General features: G+C 36.4%; 1 protein-coding gene across 4 annotated transcripts in view; it reads left to right on the top strand.

Moving 5' to 3' along the window:
• The window catches only part of STAG2 (STAG2 cohesin complex component), a 78,446-nt gene that overhangs the window by 43,385 nt on the left and 14,080 nt on the right, over positions 1–20,981 (top strand). For all 4 annotated transcript variants that reach the window (XM_062007021.1, XM_062007018.1, XM_062007019.1 and 1 more), the window contains exons 6-24: positions 542–618; positions 1,796–2,000; positions 4,208–4,359; positions 5,529–5,602; positions 5,711–5,834; positions 6,958–7,056; positions 7,153–7,232; positions 7,758–7,865; positions 8,676–8,787; positions 9,429–9,546; positions 10,140–10,243; positions 11,077–11,169; positions 11,362–11,451; positions 12,318–12,521; positions 14,329–14,399; positions 14,783–14,870; positions 14,973–15,053; positions 18,084–18,176; positions 20,653–20,827. In XM_062007021.1, the coding sequence (XP_061863005.1) occupies positions 542–618; positions 1,796–2,000; positions 4,208–4,359; positions 5,529–5,602; positions 5,711–5,834; positions 6,958–7,056; positions 7,153–7,232; positions 7,758–7,865; positions 8,676–8,787; positions 9,429–9,546; positions 10,140–10,243; positions 11,077–11,169; positions 11,362–11,451; positions 12,318–12,521; positions 14,329–14,399; positions 14,783–14,870; positions 14,973–15,053; positions 18,084–18,176; positions 20,653–20,827 (2,148 nt within the window). The remainder of the gene's footprint in view (positions 1–541; positions 619–1,795; positions 2,001–4,207; positions 4,360–5,528; positions 5,603–5,710; positions 5,835–6,957; positions 7,057–7,152; positions 7,233–7,757; positions 7,866–8,675; positions 8,788–9,428; positions 9,547–10,139; positions 10,244–11,076; positions 11,170–11,361; positions 11,452–12,317; positions 12,522–14,328; positions 14,400–14,782; positions 14,871–14,972; positions 15,054–18,083; positions 18,177–20,652; positions 20,828–20,981) is intronic.

Raw genomic sequence — 20,981 nt, 5'->3', positions numbered from 1 at the left:
GTATAGTTGCAGTAAACTTTAGGAGATCTATTAGGGTTTTTATATGCCCATTTACACTCTTAACAATTAGAAGCTAAGAGAACAAGAAATTGTTTGAAATCACTGTGTTTATTACCATGCAGAAGATAATAAGTAGCAATAGAACTGTTCAAAATTTGTCTTATACCATTTAGAATCTTGAGTCCTGAAAGGTCACTTCAGATTAGTGTAGTCTCTTGACTGATGAAAAAGTCTGGCACAAATATATTTGACTTTGAATACGAGTGAATGAGTAAATTCTAAAAATATGTGTGTATGTGCAGACAAATACACTATTATAAAACAATAATAACCCCCGTATATATGTGTAAGTATGAAAAAATATTGGTGCCAAGTGCTTGTATATACATAAAAATCTAAGATAAAAATGTGCTACTTAAGACATTTATAATCTGCAGGTTAGCTGAAAATTGATCATTTTTATGGTGCAGCAGGAGGCATTTAATCTGCCATCTACTTCTTTTGTATTAAAATTGCTAATAATCTAATATCTAAATTGTAGGAGTTGTTACAGCGGAGATGTTTCGACATATGCAGAATTCTGAAATAATCCGAAAGATGACGGAAGAGTTTGATGAGGTAACGCAGTGATGGACTTACTGAGCATGAATTCTGTAGGACTCTGGAATGTTTTTAATTTTTTGTAATATTTTACCTGCCCTAGTTCTTACTGGGTCGTGTTGTGACAGGTTTCTGTCAAGGGTAAGATCAACTGCAAAATTGATAGGACTTTTATGAATCTTGGAACTCTTATTTCACTGAACTTGTAAGACAAGAAGTAAAGCTCTGCATGTATGTAACTTGTTTAAGAAATCAATACCGGCTTTGAGTTTCTGAGTAGTGGGAGCTCTACTTCTGTGGGGCTGAGTGGGCTGCCTCTCTATTCCTGCTATGTATGTAAGACCTTTAAGTCATCTTTAACTCTTAAAACGGTTGCTAAATTTATTTCTATGTATTGATTAATGTACAAATCATGTGGATCTGAATTTGATTGTCTTCCAGTTCAGGACTCTAATGCTTTGCCTTTCATGTGGATTATAATGTTTTTTCCTTTTAAGTTGTCACTTTATGTTCCATTGAGTTTTGAGGTAAATCAAATGCATTGAGATTTTGAATGGGGTTTTTTGTGAAGATGTTTTTTGGTAGTATTCCTTTCACCCTCTGTTCCAAGTAATGTAAAGGTAGCTTTAAAACCTTCTCTTAAAATTTGTCTTAATATGGAGATAATCCACCCCCTCGTGATTTTTACTGTCATTTTTAAAGGTTCCCTAATCAGGGGAGGATCACACATTTGTTATATTGAAGGTGCATAGTAGGCCGTTTTTTGACCTCAGGAATTTTTGTTCTGATTTGTAAGAATCTCCCTGTAAACTTTATTCTGATCATGAACCGAGTGTTCTTACTCATGTCAACCAAGTGTTTGCATGATGAACATTTGTTCGAGCCTAACAGATTTATCAGGGGTATGAAGTTGTGTGGTGTTTTGTTGGGTTTTTTTTAGAAAGAAAAAACACATTAGTAGTTGTTTGAGTATGTCTGATTATGTGCAGTTTTTATAGTGGGATGTGCAGAATGTTGTCTCTGCATATATAACAAGAACAAGCTGCAAAGTAGATGCGTATTTGTAGGGTCACGTTCTTCCAGTGTATGGTTTTTATGACATGGGAGATTTTGGCTTTAAAGGAATCTTTAATAAAAAAACTTTTAAAGACTTTGAAATTCTATTTCACTTACTGTTTTGTTTTATTTTTAATAGGATAGTGGAGATTATCCTCTAACTATGGCTGGTCCCCAGTGGAAGAAGTTCAAATCCAGTTTTTGTGAGTTCATTGGAGTACTCGTCCGACAATGTCAATACAGCATCATATATGATGAGTATATGATGGATACTGTCATTTCACTGCTTACGGGGCTGTCAGACTCACAAGTCAGAGCGTTTCGGCACACTAGCACACTGGCAGGTCAGTGAGTTACATTTATCTCCCTTGCTTCCATGTTATGTTTTGTGTTACACAGGAGAGAAGTGTTCTGTTTGAACTTCTTGGCATTCAGCATTCAGCTTGTGTTTAACTCTGTGATACAGTTTTCATCTAATGCAACTTGTTTTGATACAGCTTCCTTTTCTTGTCTGTACTGGGTTTTCATTACTGAAAACCACAGCATTATTCTAAGTATTCTTTACCAGCTGTCTGGTACTTAATTTTTGTTAGCTTTAAGTCTAATACGGAAAGTAAATAGAAGGAAAGTTTGCAGTTGATTCTACAAGGTTGTCTTTGGTCGTTATGAGGATGCAGGTATCTTTTTAACCTCAAGAGCAGTTGAACCTGTTTTATGCAATGCATTAAGTGAAATGGGAGTTGTGTTTTAAGATTGCATGCCATTTTTATTACACACTTCAGTTGCTGTATACTGAGGCCATGGCACCTTACAATTTAAAGTAGCATTTCTGTTCATTGCATCAGAAATAATTTTTTAAATACTTTATCTGTTACACAGTCACTAATTTCAGTATTGTTTTAAGTAGTGGTGGTTTTTGTATGGGTTTGGTGGTGGGTTTTTTTGTTTCTTCCCTCCCCAAATCTGTGAAGTTAAGAAGAAATCCTTTATGAATCAAGTATGGAGTGTTTCAAGTAAATGTCATTATATGGATAAAGGAAAATATGTGTTTGCCATGCTGGAAATAGATCTTGTTAGCTTCATTGGAACTGGCTGATTTACAGAGCTTCAGTTCTATTTCATTGATAATTTCTCTCCTGAATACACGTTAGCATACTGTGTGTCAGGCTGCTGCTGTGACTCCCACTAGCCAAGGTAGTTATTAAAAGAGGAACAAACCCTTTCATTTCAGGAGAGTATGTAGCAATAGGACAAGGGGTAATGGCTTGGAACTGAAAGGGGGGAGATTTAGATTAGATTTAAGGAAAAAGTTCTTCCCTGTAAGGGTGATGAGGTCCTGGCAGAGGTTGCCCAGAGAGGTTGTGGCTGCCCCATCCCTAGAAGTGCTCAAGGCCAGGTTGGATGGCCCTTGAAGCAACCTGACTGAGTTGAAGGTGTCCCTGCCTGTGGCAGGGAAGTTGGCACTAGCTGATCTTTAGGCTCTCTTCCAACCCCAGATAATTCTGTGATTAACATACTGATTCTGCTGTATCATCAGTTCGACTGTTACACCATGTGACTAATACAAGTATCAGTTCTTAAAAAACATGGTTTTACTGCCTTTTTTAGAGTTTAGTTGTATTTGAATAAAAGTTGCAGAAGCTGCCTTGTTGCCTGTTTGTGTCTGTCACATGAAATAAGTTGTATCAGTAGTTAGTTAGCATTTATTCACTTAGGTAGTTGAGTCTCTTGATTTTGTTTAATTACTTGTGCATTTCATGTGAGGTTATGGTTTGTATTCTTGAGGATTGTGTTTTAAATAGGATAGAGACAGACAACAAAATCCTCGTATCCATATTTACAGTGATTTTCAGTAACTTTGACATCTATGATTAGCTCAGACTTGTTTTTTTATCATGATATTTTTGTAGTTTGCGGTGTATGATGATATTTCTGTATATCTACAAGTCTTACTCATAAACTTTGTGCCATGATACATGCTTGATAATGTTCTAAGTATGCTCTGCCAATGCAAGCCTTCTTATGCCTTGTTAAAAATGTTCAAAGAAAAGCAAGTAGACTGCGGACCACCTCCTGGTTTCTGGAATAGGCATGTTTGTCTGCAGCCTTTTTAAAATGGTAAATTGAGAAACGCATGCAAAAAAAATCACACCCAAGTGTATTCTACGTTTTGGTCGGTTCTCAGGTTTCTGATTAATAATGACCTCCCTCTGCTTCTGCATTTAAAAAACTTTCTCTCATTAAAATTAAATTGAGGGGAATAGAATACTGCAATATGGTAGCATTGGTTGTCCAAGACATTTCCTCTTGAAGAGACCTCTTGTATGTTTGAGGTTGAACGATTTGGTAATATCTGTCTACTAACTTATCCTAACAATGAAATACTTTTAAGTGCTTAGTAAAACAAGGCTGAAGTTTGCATATCCAGAAATTGATATGGAAGGTATTTTTGTAAATGCAGAAAGGGTTGGCAGGAGAAGGTATCAGGATTTTTTGATCATTTTTCTTAACCTTTTAAATAATCCCTTTTTTCCCCTCACTTTTTTTGTAGCCATGAAGCTGATGACTGCTTTAGTGAATGTGGCATTAAATCTTAGTATTAACATGGATAACACACAACGGCAGTATGAAGCAGAACGAAATAAAATAATTGGGAAACGAGCTAATGATAGGCTGGAACTGTTACTACAGAAAAGAAAGGAGGTTAGTGCAACTGTCTGTAGCTGCTGTGCATAGCATTAGTGTTGGTAAATGAAAATTAATTATTAATCTGCTGCTGTAGTTCTTTTTTGGTCACACAGTTATTAGTCCTTCAGTTTCATTCTTTAAGTTGTTAATCTTTAATGTTTGAAAAACTTAATTACTTTGAAAGGTGCTGTTACCATCTGGTTTTCTGATAAAAGAGATAAAAGTAGACTGAAGAAATTTTCAGATAGCTTTCTTTAATAAGACAGCACTATCTGGAGAGACTGCAATCAAGTAGTAGATATTTTTTGTGGTTTATTTCTTGTCTATTTTTCTTAACTGAGTTCAATTATGAAATAAAAGTAAACATACATTGACTATTTTGGCTTCTAGAGAAGAACCCCATGATCTTGGGGAAAAATACTATTTTGGTGATGTCAGTACTGATCTCAGCAGAAAATGTGTTTAAAGGCTTTAGATGGGGTGTTTTGTTGGTCTACAGAAAACATTATAAAAGTTGGAAATGCAATCCACTTCTGTTTTCTTTCTTTCTATGTAAAAGGGACTTGCTGATTCATTGCTGACAGTGCTGTCTTGTTGACAGCTCTGATTCTTTCAGGTTTTAGTTTTTCATTTGGGGTGGTTGTTTGGAGGTTTTTTCTTTGATTTCAGGTTTTATTTGTTGTTTTAGACATTGGAAATAATCTTCTCATGATAGAAGGAAACATCTCACTTTTGCTGTCCAACTTCTGTTCTGTTACTTTTTAATGTTTTTACTTTCTTAACAATTTAGATGAATTAACAAGTTCTGTCTTCTGTTCACCTCACAAAAATCTTGCAGTTTGAGACACCCATGAAATGTAATTGTGCTAGATATGTGTGCAGGAACAGTCTTATTGTGATACCTAGGTACAAAGAAAAGGCAGTGGTGTGAGAATCAAGACTTTTCCCAATCTCATTTACTCTCATATTTTGGTTCTTAGGATTTTTTTACCAGCTTTTCAGGTTTGAGGTTTGATTTTTCTGTTTTTCTTGTACTAAATGAAAATAAACTTTGCATCAAGTAACATTCAGTTGTTAGTTTGATTTCAGGTTTTGTCATTAATGTAGTTTGTCTAGCATCAGCACCGTTTAGTCTAACTGTAAACGTGCTGCTCACTGTTTATGTACTCTGTTCATTCTTTCAGCTTCAGGAAAATCAGGATGAAATAGAAAACATGATGAATGCAATATTTAAAGGTGTTTTTGTGCATAGATACCGGTAAGTTTCTCTTTGTAAGTAATATGTAGTTCCTTTTATTTTGAAAGCTGGTGACAAGTTATCCTTGATTATTTATCTGTTTGATTGTATTGCCCTGCTTCTCTCCAGAGATGCAATTGCTGAAATAAGAGCCATCTGTATTGAGGAGATTGGAATATGGATGAAGATGTACAGTGACGCCTTTCTCAATGACAGCTACTTAAAATACGTAGGGTGGACTATGCATGATAAGGTAAGCTGCACTGGGGACAAGAAACACAATCATGAAGCATAACTGAACGGTTTTGATTGCTGATCTTGCCAGAGTAGGTTCTGATCTCTTAACTGTTTTAGTCAGACATGACTTTTCCTATCACTCAGACACTGGTGTTTCAACCTATATATAAAATAGACTTAAATATTTTGAATGGTCTTAAAGAGTATATAGAGGTTTTTAAGGAACTGTTAGTTGTAAGGAAATACATTTTTCTATTTATTGCTTATACAGACTTCTGATACTTAACTCTTTTAGAGCAATGCACTTCACATGGATTAAGCCACTCATGTAGCCTAACAGTTTCTCTGCTTTGCCAAGTTAAAAAACTTTTTCATTCTCAACTAGCTGTAAAAAGCATGGGGGAAATCCCCTTTTTACTGCTGAGTGCCTCAAGGTGTTACAGTTACCAGCTTGAGATTATTTTCTGCTTGGAGTGGTCAGTGGATATAGCTTACAAATACTCCATGATTCATTGTTGAGTCAGCACATTGTCTTAATTCTTCCATTGGAGACTTCAAGCTATCGAATTTGACATGAGATAAATGAGAGATGCTCACTCATGCTACGCTCTTCATGGAGTTGGTATTGAAAACAAATTATCTTTGGCAGTGGGGTGGTAAGAAACTGCAGGAAGTCAGTTGCCACAGACTTTTGAAAAGCATTTGTTTTCTCTGCTAAAGCATATCTTGTACTTCAGGAGGAATACTTCTCTCTCTATCTACTTGGCAATTCTGATCTAGTGGGAGGTGTTTGGTAATGTAGATATTACCAGGTTTAATTTAAGTGGAAGAAAGCACAGAATTCAACTTGGAAATATCTTGAGCATTTAGAGTACATATTTAAAGAGGGAAACAAGCATATTTTGACTTAGAGATACCGTGTTAAGATATTGGATGGTTGTGTGTATTGGGTTTTTTCCCCCTCTTTGTTATTCTGTCACAAACAAGGGCGTTGTTAAAATGATCATTGGTAGTATGTCTTGACAACAGTTAATCTTAGTTTTTTGATGAATTCACTCTGCCAAAGAGATTTGTATGATTTAAAGATCACATCTGTATCATATAATTGACTTCTAATCCAGTTCTTAATTTTATTTTAGCAAGGGGAAGTAAGACTGAAATGCCTAACTGCTTTGCAAGGGCTTTACTATAACAAAGAGCTTAATTCCAAATTGGAACTCTTCACCAGTCGGTTCAAGGTTAGTGGTACTTCATATTTTCAAGTATATATGACCTTCTAAAAATGTGTATTACATTTCTTGCCTCTTTGAAAATATTTTCTTTTCTCTTCTTAGGATAGAATTGTGTCTATGACTCTTGACAAAGAATATGATGTTGCAGTTCAAGCAATAAAATTACTTACTCTTGTTTTACAGTAAGTACATTTATATCTCCGTATCTTGACCTACAACAAACATTGAGTCTTAGAAGTATATTTTAAACTTGTGGGCAAGGACAGCAGTTTGAGAGAATTCAGATAATCCAAAGTCTAGAGAAATGTCTATGCATCTTACACTCAAACTGAAATTTCCAAAGTGATCTGGTTAGAACAGTGGTGTTACTTGTCTGCCATAATTGTATAAGTGTAAAGCTGTAGAAATGTAGAGCTCAGCCTCCCTAATTGGAAGCTATCATGGAATATTTGAACTGAAAAGATAGAGGATGTATCAGACGTTACACAGTAGTTGAACTGTTGAGCATAACCTACCTAATGCACATACTTTAGCAGTAATTTTTGTTTAGGAAAACTTTGCAGCTAAACTATCATGATTTGGGTTTTAGAGCGATAAATTAGAGGGAAAAATGTAGATTCTCATTGGTTTTCATCTCCCTCATTAGAGTTCATGCTCTTTTGACTCAGCTTTTGTTTTTTTTCCCTTCTGCCCATGCCCACCTGTAGGAGTAGTGAAGAAGTTCTGACTGCAGAAGACTGTGAAAATGTCTACCATCTGGTTTATTCAGCTCATCGGCCAGTAGCAGTTGCTGCAGGAGAATTTCTGTATAAAAAGTAAGATGGAGAAATTATAGTTAACTTATAAATTTTAGTGTGTGCATTAATACTATGACTCTCATTAGTTTCAGTTAAGAAAAGAGGAAACTGTGTAACCAGGTGCCCTTAGGATATAACTTACAGGAAATGTAACGCTACTGTAGTTTTAGAACTGTTGTTTTTTCCAATGGGAAACGAGGAGTAATTTTGAAGGTTATGATTCAAAAGTTTGCTTCTTTGTCTTCTCCTTTCCCATCCTCGCTCTGTTCTGTGAAGCATCTTAAACTGGTCACATGTTTTGGTACCTAGAGTTTGTGCTTGCATGATGACAAGTAATTTTCACTTGTCATCATGCCTGCCCCCCTGCTTCAACCCCAGTTGGCTCCTTTGACCATTTTGTAAAGTATTGTTCTGTTATGAGAGATTCAACACATGCATACCAAATCTAGAGAAAACCAGTATAGTTTCTATCTAATAGTTTTCAGTCTTCCAGTATTTGCTGCTTTAAAGTCTCATCTTTGGGGGGGTTCAGCAAGTGTAGTTTGCTTAAGAGGTAAGAGTAGCATGGGAATTGCACCTGCAATTATTCCCGATGTTTGTATTTAAGTATAATTATGCATTCTGCTGGAAGCAGTCAAGCAAAACAACAACTCAGCATATGTGAAATTGTTTAAATGATACTTGTCCCAAATTACTTCCTTTCAAAATAATGTGGAGTCAAGCAGCAAGGTATTAATTGTGTGTTTGTAAATACCAATATTTTTATATGAATTGACTGTGGTAAAGGCAGTGAAGAAGAAACTTGTCCTGAAATAATGTTTCTTTTAGACTTTTCAGCCGCAGAGATCCTGAAGATGATGGAATACTTAAACGGAGGGGAAGGCAAAGTCCGAATGCGAATCTTGTGAAGACATTAGTGTTTTTCTTTTTGGAAAGTGAAGTAAGTTGATTTTCAGACATATCCTTGTTTACTGTGGGGTATGTTTTGACTTTTTACAATTGAGGTTTTTCTTTGTTCGGGGTTTTTTGTTGTGGTTTTTGTTTGTTTGTTTTAATTATGATTATTTTTTTGTTGTTTTACTTTTCCACACTTTTTGGTTAATAACCATGAATTTGTCCTGGTATTCCTATTATTTGTGCAACCTGAATGGTTAAAGACTCTTTTGTGTGGTTGTGTTTATTTGAAGGATCTGTCCAGTACACAGGCTGTGACCTCAACTCTGACAAACATTCTTCCATGATTCTTCATGCTAATATATAGGTGGAAAGAAATTGTAATTTAGGAGACTTTTAAGGAGGAAGTGAAAAAAAACCCCCAACAAAAACACTCCCCACAACCCTCACTCTCATATATATCCTTCAAGCTCACAGATGTTGTAGCACTGCTCGTTGTAGCAGTTGGTCAGGTTTAATCTTTTTAAGTCAATTGGAGAAGAGACATTTCTGTCGAACCAGAGAGCTCACAAAATTTCTGTTTTCTTGCCACAAACAGGAGCCAGACAGGAAAAATGCCCTGTATTATAGCAAAGTCTGTTATGTACTCTATTGCTGATAAAGGAAAAAAATCTGTTCTTGTTTTAGTTGCATGAGCATGCTGCCTATCTTGTGGATAGCATGTGGGACTGTGCAACAGACCTCTTGAAGGACTGGGAATGTATGAACAGTCTTCTGTTGGAGGAGCCTCTCAATGGAGAAGAACGTAAGATGTTTTTGTTGGTCTTTCATTATATTATATGCTACACAGTTTGTGTTAGTCTTGATTTATAAGGAAAAAAGGTGTTTACATTTATGAGCCCCCATGTATTCTCTGTTTACACATGACTGTAATAAGTCACTAATAGTAATTATAAAATGTGAAGAAGACTGGAAAGAGGTAAGGTTCTGATGTGGAAGTGACACACAGGTGGGAAGAGAAGAGGGAAAATAAGCACACAGTGTCCAATTGCCCTGTTGTTCCACAAGTTCAGGCTCCGCTCCTGGTATTAGAGAAACTGAGTTGTTTGTGGAGCTGGCTCATTTATTGTGTTAAAACCACCTTACGAAAAGCTACTGTAATTTTTTTATGACAGTGACCATGAAGATTTGAAAGATTTGAAATATTTCTCATGTTGTTTTATAAGGTGCTTATCTTCTCTGTCCCCTGTGTCACTCTTACCCCTGGAAGATGGGCTAATTGCCTTTCTTTTTTTTTCCTTAAAAATACCAAATGACTACGTTTTGATCCTTAGATACCAGTACTTCTGGAAAATGAAAAATCAAGCTGTGCATTAACATCTGTTTCTTAAATTTCAGCTTTAACAGATAGACAGGAGAGCGCACTGATTGAAATAATGCTTTGTACCATTCGGCAAGCAGCTGAATGTCATCCTCCTGTGGGAAGAGGAACAGGAAAAAGGGTAAGAAGCCAAGAGCTACTCATCTAGAGATGTGGGATAGCTATGTGGGGACAGTGTGGGAAGAAGAAACTTGTAGACTGTTGCTGCTGAAGGAATTGAGTTTAGAAATTCAGCTTTGGTCTCCACAGCCTCCAGTGTCTGTCCTGAATAGTTCACTTTTTCTGGTCTTTGGCATGTGTTTAATACTGTTCGGCCGACTGCATTGGGTTCTGCTATTAAGGGTAATACAGAATTGATTTTTGAAAGAAGTGTTGAGTGGAATAAAACTTTGTTTAGTTTGAAAGAGCAAAATAAAGGAAGGCAATAAACTTCATACTCTTTGGTAGGAGGACAGTTAATTGATTAGCTTTCCTCTGATTGTATGAAACTTGGGTATCCCTCCTCTGTAGAGATATGAAATAGGGAAGGGAACTGCCTTCAAAACTGGTGCAGCTTTTGGTAAGAAACCCATTTATGTACAGATTGAGAACTTGTATGATGATCAGATAGGTGTAAGGATTGTGTAAATGTCATAAAAAGTCGTAAGCTAAAAGATTTACTTCTCTCTAATTTTCAAGAAGAGCATTCTGATCATGTATTTTTCAGTAGAGATGGTGAAGATTTTGTTCTAAACTGTCACTTTGTTTTCAAGATAATAGTATTAGGTGTAACTTTCAGTTAGGTTTTTTGAGTGCTGAATGTGGTTTTTTAATTAGTTGTTCTTTTGGTATTTTACACTGCTGTTTTATGGTGGTGTTAGAGGGTCTGTCTACATAATAGTCATTTCATTAATGATAATGGAACTTTGCATCAGAACTTTAGTTGTAAAATCCTCACAATAACAATATTTTCAGGTGCTGACAGCAAAGGAAAAGAAAACGCAGTTGGATGACAGGACAAAAATTACTGAACTTTTTGCAGTGGCACTTCCTCAGTTGCTAGCAAAGGTAGGTTGAATTCTTTTTCTGACTGATGGGCTGCTGTTGCGGTGTTAACAAGTATAGTTTCTGTAATTAACTGTGTGGCTTATATGAATCTTCATTTTATTCTTTTTAGGCTTCATTAATACTTGATTGTTCTGTAACATTGTGTTGTCCAAGACTTTTTTGTTTAATTTCTTTTTCCTTGTCAATTTACAGTACTCTGTAGATGCAGAAAAAGTCACCAACTTATTACAGTTGCCACAGTACTTTGATTTGGAAATTTATACAACGGGGCGATTAGAAAAGGTAAAGTGCCATTTAATAACACTTAAAAGGAAAAAACCCAGAGTTTAGACATAGTCACTGGCATGTTCTGCTTGACTTACCAAGCTATTTCTACAAGCTTTAATAAGATGTTTTCTTTTGTGTTTGGAGTTGTTGTTTTCTCTTCACTGAAGATAATAAACCCACTCTCTTCATTGCCTGATAAAAGGGAAAAGTACAAGGTTGTAATTACGTGGTTGCTGCTCTAAACTTAGCTGGTGTGGTGACGAAGTGGATGTAAGGTGTTCTCACCTTGATTTTTTTTTTTTTTTCCTTCTCAGATGCACTCCTTTGCTGTATTGTGAAGCAAGTGCTGGAAATTATTAGGGTCAAAAAGGCAATAAAGTGTTTAGTCAACAGCATAGCCTAGCTGTGATGAAGCAGCAGTGAGCAACTCAGGTTGAGGGGACGCAAATAAGAATAACTGAAATTGGTTTCTGTGCTGATACTTGAGTGTGATAAAACGAAATCTTCAGTTATACAGCTTTTAAGACCATTTAAAAATGTTTGTATGAGTGGGAGATAAATGCTCCTGTGTCGTTCAATTGTCATTGCAAATTAAGGTGTTAGATAAAACCATACTGATGATTGCAAATTTTAATGGTTTCTTAAAATACATTGAACCTTTAGCCTATGACAAGCTCCTACTTAATTTTTGCTAAAGAGAGATTTTTTATTTATTTACCCAGAAGCGTCACTGGCTTTCTAAAAGTATTTTGTGTTTTGTGTCATAGTTAAAGTAATATATAGAATTTATTTTTTAAAATGTATTAAGATTTATTACACACAGTTATGTGTATGTATGACTACATGCTTCATTTTTTTTTCATGCTTGATCTTTCTTGTAGCATTTGGATGCCTTACTGCGACAGATCCGGGATATTGTGGAGAAGCACACAGATATAGATGTTTTGGAAGCCTGTTCAAAAACATACCACGCTCTCTGTAATGAAGAATTCACCATCTTTAACAGGGTTGATATTGCAAGAAGTCAGTTAATAGATGAATTGGCAGACAAGTTTAATCGACTTCTTGAAGACTTCCTGCAAGAGGTATTTTTATGTGCAAGATAAACTTTTCCTGCCTCTGTAACTACTTCCAGTATGTTTTTCTGCCTTCTTAGGCAGGACTCAGTGAGTTAGGGATAGGAACTTCCCTCTTTCAAAACTGTTAAGTAAAACCCAGTAATATAATCACTGCTGTGATTATGTGAACTCAGACTGTTCTTCTGCATTAGGACAGTGAGTCTTTAAAATTAGTCTTTCCATAGACTCATTGGGTGTGGGAGCTGGAAGAGACCTCTAGAGTTCATCCAGCCCAACCCCCTGCTAAAGCAGGTTCCCCTTAATCAAGTCACACAGGAACATGTCCGTGTGGGTTTGGAAACCTCCAGAGAAGGACCTTCCACACCCTCCCTAGACAGCCTGTGCCAGGGCTCCTTCATCTGAACAGCAAAAAGGTCACATTGAAGTGGAACTTTTTGTGTTCCAGCTTATGTCCATTACCCCTTGTCCTGTCACTGGAGACAACAGAGAAAAGCGCTGCCCTGTTATTTTCAGATGAATATGAAAGGACATAAACTCGTCACTTGTAGATTTTGCTGTTCATATTTTTGAGAGCTGTACCACTGTCATTCCACTAGGATTTTCCACAAGTGTGCTAGTGTTGCTAGTCTTGTCTGATTCCATATTGCTGCTGTTAAATACCAAAAGCTCTGGAAAACACTCCCCCTCCCTTCCTGAATACAAGCAGATGCAGTTAATAGCTTAAAAATCTCTTTGTTCCCACAGTGTGCTGAAGTGAGAATTTTATGATACATTTTTTAACTTCACTATATGGGATCTCTTGACAATCAGACAAAACTTGTTTCTTCTCCTTTTCATCTCTGATAAGGAGCATGGGAAGTGTCTCTGACAACTTCAGTCTCCACACTTCTTAGATACAGACTTACTTGATCAAGCTTTGCTGCTATTCGTCTTGCTTATTGGCCTGAGCTAAGACTTCACTCTAGAAACCCTAGGCATGTGTGGACTGTACAAGAAATACACCTAGTAATCCATTTATTTCCCCTTTTGTGAGAAAAAAGAAGGAATGAGAGCTAAAGCAAGGAAGTTAAATGTCAAACAGTTGGCTTGAAGGAATATGGCAAATAACTCTAGTAGGAATGTTGAAATCCATAGTGCTGTGATAAGATTGTGCAACCATAGGGCAGTAAAATGTGTTGGGCTTGCAGTATCTCTGATACACAGAGGGGAAGTTTCTGTGACCTTAGATATCTACTTAAGGACATAGGATAAAACTTTTTGGACCCTTTCCTTTTTAGTCCTCTTTATCTAAGTGCAGGTTTGTTAGACCTTCCGGGAGAATTAGAACAAAACACTCGGTGCTCTCAAAGACTTTTTTTCTGTGGTTAAAGCAAGATTGAGGTACTGACCTGTGGCCCATCTCGTCCAGTATCTATTGTCTGACAGTGGCCTCTGCTGGATTCTTCAGAGAAAATTGAAGCACCTACATAATACATTGTATTCCACTATCCTGGACTTGCCACTTCTTTCTTTTTTCCCTTCTCCATCCCCCCTCCACTCATTTCCCCCTTATTTCTCCTTGTACCTCTGACTTTTTCTAGGCATGAACAACTACCTTCTCTCTCAAACTTCTTAGCAGTTCTAACAGCAAATGTGTCATTGATAAATAATTCAGTTAGAGTTCATTCACTTTCTTTTTTTGGTCGTTGGGCTGTGGTCACATGTTTTGGGATTGAGTATTTGGAGTTGGGCTTTTTTTTTGTCTTTTGTCATAAGCTGCCTAGTTTGCGTAGCATACATTGCTTGGGATGTCTTACTGTGTGATTATAATTAGGGAGAGGAACCCGATGAAGATGATGCATATCAAGTCTTGTCAACACTGAAGAGAATCACTGCTTTTCACAAGTAAATACGCTTCTGCATGTGTCTGTTGGGGTTTGTGGTGCAGGGGATTGGATGTGGTTTTAAAACAACTTAAAGTTATAGTGCAACTTGGAGGCTTTTTTGTTTAGTGTGAACAATTGTGAGTTGTGCAGAACGTGGTACGTTTTGAATATATGAAGAAATGTATACAAAACTCAATTCTTCTGAGTGTTTTCTTTATTGGGAGGGGATTGGTGGGGGCTGTTCTTTGAGGTTAGTAGGGGATATATGTGTTTTATGTATTAGGTTGTTTTAGGGTTTTTTGAACTAATTTATTTTTAAACCAGTTAAACTTTTAGTAGTTGTTACTATCAGATTGCAGAAACAGTTAAATTACATCTTTGTTTCATTTCTAATGCTTGCAGCGCTCATGACCTCTCAAGATGGGACTTGTTTGGCTGCAACTACAAGTTATTGAAAACTGGCATTGAAAACGGAGACATGCCAGAACAGGTCTGTACTTCAAGAGTGTTGTTTAGGTACAACAATTACTAGCTTTTGCTGCTGTCCTTTATTAGCCTTTGTCATCTAATGCGTTTTTCCTTTTGATTTCAGATTGTTATTCATGCACTGCAGTGTACTCATTATGTAATCCTTTGGCAGCTAGCAAAAATCACTGAAAGCAGTTCCACAAAGGTATGCCTTGTTCCAGTTGTATTAGTTAATAATCATTTGTATGTGGCCACAGTGTCATAAGAGGGAACTGTGATGGAATTCATTAAGACTAAGAGCTTTTTTATATTGATGCCTGCCCAAATCTGCTTTGCTGATAAATTCTTCAGAATTCATAGTTTTAGTACTTGGAATATTTGACTCTTAAACCTAATATTTATCAAAAGTGTTACGATTTTATTATTTCAATATCAATATTATGTTTAATTTGACAGAATTATAAAGCAATTGTAGTAAATGCCATGCCTGTTAGTCTGGCACAGTAACAATGCTAAGAAGGGGTAGAATACCAGTTATAAAACAGTGTAGTCAGTCTTACTACTGTCAAGTAGAGAGTTTTAATTTGTTTGCAAACTGTGAAGTATCAGTGACAAGTCAGTGAGACATAAGAATTTGCACACCATTGTAGCATTGTTACGGCTCAGTACATATCAGCTATATTTTCCTCTTCACTAGACTTTTAAATGTGTTGTTAAATAAAGACATAAAAAGATTAAGTTAAATTTCAGACTTTCTCAAGGACTAACAGAAGGGCCTGTTTCAGTTCTATGTATAGTAATCTTGAAGGGCAAAGCTCTGGCAAATGTCATCTTTCTAATTTCACTTCTTGAAAAAATGTTGGAGGAAGGATTAAGGTTTCTTATATCCACTGGTGGTCACTGCTTAAAGAAGTTGATGAGGTGGTTTGCTTTGCAAACTGCCTAATGAAAGATTGTTTTTGAAAGACTAAGTGATGAAACATTTATATAATTTTAAGAAAAAAGTTACAATCAAACATAGTTTTTCTGAAAGCCCCTACAGTCCTCTAAGAAGGGGACATTTTGTGCTCTTTAACTGGATATTTATGCTGAAGTTGCACTTTGTAATTGGAGCTACTGTTAACACATCCTTTATTTGTCAGAGATCAAATAAGTAAATTCCTCATTTTTTTAAGCATTTGGATTGCCTCATAATTAATTTAAGAAAGGTTATAGACATCTGTCATAATTCATTAGGGAGGAAACAACTCATTACATTAATAATTTATAATCAATAAATTGACATCTGTAATTAATACTCCATTATTGTAAGAAGCTAATTTTAATGGGAAAATAGATATGTTTCTTCTTTAGTATATGTATAGCTTCTTTAGCATAGTATGAGCTCCTAGTGGATCCAGGAGTGGAGAAGCATCCTGTGTGACTTGTACTCATGGCTTTCTAGAACAGAGAACACCTTTGTGAGGTCATGGTGGCTTTTCAGAGGTTTTTGTGTCAGTGTTTTATGCATTGTTTTTGTTTGTTGTTGGATTTTTTGTCATGTTAAGACATCACTAGTCCAATTAATAATCGCAGCCTTATTGATTCAGTCAATACAATCTGCAGGAATTACAGCCAGCAGCACTGTCTAGCTGGTTAACCATCTAGGTCTTAATGGCGTTCAGCTTTTCCAAACCCCAGAATATCAGATATGAAGTGCATACATAGATTGTTGAGAACCACTTCAGTGAGTGAGGGATTTGGAGGCTTCATTAGCTTTTCTTCTAAAGGGTAAACAGCAGAGTTTTTCTAATAGTGATTAAAGCTCGATGACAGAAGCTGAGAGAAGTTAAGATAGAAATGAAGATTTACTGAAGCTATTTTGCAGTAAAATGTAACTTTCAGTATTTTCAGTAAGAGTGAAAAGATCTTATTTGAGAAGTGGTCTTTTATTGAGACTGTTTACAGCTCCTATATAACAAAATCTGGTAAATTAAAGCTTTCCTAAGTTTCACTTCTAAGCCACAACTGTTTGGATGTATTTAACTGCTTGACTGCTGCCAAGTAGACCAGATAGTTAAAGAAGTTCATTGATTTCTGTTCAGTAGCAATGAAACATAATAGCAGAGAAGTTGAAGTACAGAACCAGAAGTGACAGAAATGTACTGTGCCAAAAGACTTTTTTAGTGTGTTGCTGATTTTTGTTTTGGTTTCAGTTTTGTGACAAAATTAACTACTAGCTGCATGCTGTTTGTGAGCAGGTTGACTAAGTATGGTAATTAGCTTCATAATATAGGCTGCAATCCCATGTGCAATCTGAATGGTGAACGGAAAAGGTTTAATGTAGTGAAGGTGTTCTAAAACAATATTCTACTTAAACTCATATTTTAGAAGCAGCTGCTGCTTTTGAGAGGCTTGTTGAAACTAAATGGTGTCTTATACTGGTGTGTTAGCTGCTTTCTTGAAGGGATAGACTTGTATCGGTTTAGATTGATTGCATGGATAGTTTTTAAACTTACATCAGGGTTATTTCTTCTCTGTCTTCACTGGTGCTGGTTACATAGTTATCTTTTGTAATATGACTTCACCAGTTCTACATGGATTAGATTCTTCACATGACTGAGTAACACAAACTGTGGTTACATATGTGGATGGTAATTGTACTGATTTGATACCTTATTTGTTCAGTAATTTACTTTTCTGGAAGATACTGCAGCATTTTGAAGAACTTGTCTTTTTTTTTTTGTTATTGTTTTACAATGAAAGGGGAAGAAAAATCCTAACTCTGGGATTAAGTAAAATGTCAAAAGTAGTGAGTTAAAAAGAAAGAATGATACCATGTAGCCTTGTCTGTTTCAGTTATAAACACATGCCAACATCTGTCCTCTAGGTTGAAAATAAAGATATTTTAAAGAGAAAATGCTTTATGCCCTGCGTTGTTTTAGAGTTAGTGTTGAGGGGGTGGGGTCTTTTCAGGTTTAGTTTAGGGGTTGTTTTGTTACTGTTTATTAAAGAAATAAATTCACTGTTTTCATCCCAAGTTCCATTTCTTATTGCAGTTTACAGAGACACAGGATTGAAGAAATTGTTACTTGCCTTTTTTTTTTGGTAACAATGACTTTTAGATAATGGAGTAGATTTGAATGTTGGGACTACGTATGAGGTCTGTGGTGGCTAGATCTGTGAAAATCCATATGCTACATGTGACTGTAAAATTGAAAACCAAAACTGTTTCATGAAATCCTTCTCTTCAAAGGAGGACCTTCTGCGTCTGAAGAAGCAGATGAGAGTGTTCTGTCAAATCTGTCAACACTACTTGACCAATGTAAACACTGCTGTTAAGGAACAGGTTAGTGACTGTTGTTTATCTTTCTAGTCTTCTCAACTTTTTTAAGGGTATAATATTAGAAGTTCCTCTTGCTAACACTTTTAGCACTTAGGTGGGAACGTAGTGTCTTGGATATTTAGGCAGAATGCCCTCTGGGTGGGAATACATACTGTACTTTCCTGCTTACCCTCCGTTATGTGGTTTAGATATTTCAGGATCAATTTAAATTTGATTCTTTCCAGCAATTTTGAGCAGCATAAACCTTTATTCAGAGGGATTTGTTTGTTTGTTTTTTGCTGCCAATGACTGGGCAGGCACGCTGTAGAAGACTTCTGGTTTTCAAATTAGGTGGGAGGGCTCCATTTCCAAGCATGCTCTTACCACCTGATCATGAGACACACCTCCAGAAGTGCTGTCACAGACTCTAAGGTGGAAGGGACAGCTATTTAAGAGAGAAGTTACTTTTGTAGTTCTGCCTTTGAATGCTTTTATGTTCCCATGTTTGTACTATGGTATGTATGTGCCCATCCACTCAAGAACTGTGAAAACTTCTTTCCTCTTCGTGCTGTAAACCTGTGAGGACATAAAGGGGCGACTTCTCTGTCTGTTTCTCTTTGCCATGATGCATACAGAATATATTCCTCAGTTCCACAGAGCCTCAGGATTTTGGGTATCTCGAATCAGGAGAAAAAGAATGGGTACTTAACATAAGTGTGTGTGTTTATACTTGCACATGTATACACTGCAACCTAGGGGGTTTTATTGTTCAGAAGTGGTATTTCTTTTTTGTGGTCAGCCTCAGGCACGCTCAGACACTGGTCAGCTTTTAACATTGTTTAGAGATGTTTGGAGAACATTCTGATAAATACTTGGAAGCCTCAGCAATTATGTACTGCTTGGAACAGATGTGAACAGTTTTCATTTTGCCACTTCTGTAGTCGATTCTTCATATAGTTTTCCTTTTTGGGGGAGACTTCTGGCTGGAACTGAGTTCTTGGATATTTCAGACATAAAATGCGTAGATATTTAGTCAAGTAGTGCCTGACGTTTCAGGCAGGAGACAAAAGCCCTGACTTCTTTTCAAGGAAGTTTTGGGATTTGTTTTGTTTTTTAAAATTTCTATTTAAAAAAAGATTTTTTGGGGTGTTATCTTGAGTAATATTTTTCTTCAGTTTTGAGAGTAACAGGGTGAAAGAAAATGGTGAAACTGTAGGAACTGCGTCTCTCCCAGTCTGTGGTCAAATAGTTCTCTAGCCAAGATACTCACAGGAGTTGCAAGTTGCAATGCAGAGCACAGGTTACTGGTAGCAAGATTAATTCTAAGTAAATATTTGTAACAACCTTTGGAATGGTAAAATAAATATCTATAGTGGAGGATCCAAACTATCTTCTGGGTAGGCTTCTTAATTAAACAAATGAAAAGCCAGGAGTTTTTTTGCTACTGAAGGTATTAATAACCTACTTGAGCTTCCAGTCCACTAAGTCACAGAACTGCAAGCTTTTGAAACTCTTCCTATAAGACAAGTATTCCTGGAACTGAACAGGCATGTTCTGTGTCAGAGAGCTATCTAGTGTCAAGATCACAAACTGTAGGGTGTGAGAGCGTGAGTAACAAACATTACTGCTGCTCTGAGTAGGTCTCTTTAAAAGACTATGTAATTCTCAGACCCAAGTGAATGCTCTAGAAACTAGACCCACCTCAGTCACATAGGATATGACACAGTTCTGCTTTCCTACTCTAATCTCATGAAAAGGCTCAAGGGACTTCAGGGAAGCATGTGAATTTTTGTGACCGGGAAATTAGTAGTATTTGCTTTGAGGAGTTAGAGAACGGATCTGTTCATTAAAATGGAAATACTTAGGAGATTAAACTCAGAGATGAGGTGTAGCAGTAAGCAGTGTGTTGCCTTGGACTGTTAGTTTAAAGAATGGCACTCTAAGTACAGATATATTTGAACTTTCTGGGGAGATGGAGTTCAGACATTTAAATCAGAGGTCAGATGTGGAAGCCAGCAATGCGTAGAGGTGGTTTCTTTTTTGGAATCAAGGCATACATTAGGATTTAAAGGAATTGAATTACCTCAGCTGTTGGATATTCTACAAATTAAACTTACCAAACCAGTTGTTTTTAAAAAAAGGAAAAAGGAGAGGTTCTACTATGGATCGTGTCAACAGAGTTCTCCAGTGGCGTAATGTAGTATCTATCACGCAGAATTTAGGACTTTCAGGCTCCTCGTGTTCTTATCTCACAATATATTGAGATTTAATTAGCCTCATCTGTGCAGTACTTTTATTTGGAGACCCAGTCTTCTTACAGAACCTTCTGTAAGCAATTATGTACATCTTCTCTTTTCATTTGGCCTGCATGGTTGTTAAGGGCTTAAGTGGTCTGTGATACCATTGGGCTCTTTTAAGTATTTTGTTAAGGTGGAAATATATTATTCTAAATAAGATCCAGTTTCTATGCCAGCATTCACCAAGTTTTCTTCTTTAATAGGCTTTCACAATTCTGTGTGATGTGTTGATGATCTTCAGTCACCAGATCATGACAGGAGGACGTGACATGTTGGAGCCACTCGTTTACACTCCTGATTCTTCATTGCAATCTGAACTACTCAGTTTTATTTTAGATCATGTCTTCATTGATCAGGATGATGATAATAATAGTGCAGGTTTGTACAAAAATTGTGTTTCTTTTATATTATTTGCCTTCTAACCAACCTATTTGTTTGTACCTTTTTGGATTTTTTCCCTTTTTTCCCTGGCATAGAGAGGTGTGTGTGGGCACAGAGGTAGGTTTGTCTTTTAAATGTCAGCAGCCAATTA

Source organism: Colius striatus, chromosome 13, assembly GCF_028858725.1.
Source record: "Colius striatus isolate bColStr4 chromosome 13, bColStr4.1.hap1, whole genome shotgun sequence".
Lineage (NCBI taxonomy): Eukaryota > Metazoa > Chordata > Aves > Coliiformes > Coliidae > Colius > Colius striatus.
The sequence above is the reverse complement of the archived record's forward strand: the minus strand, read 5'-3'. Positions and strand labels throughout refer to the sequence as shown.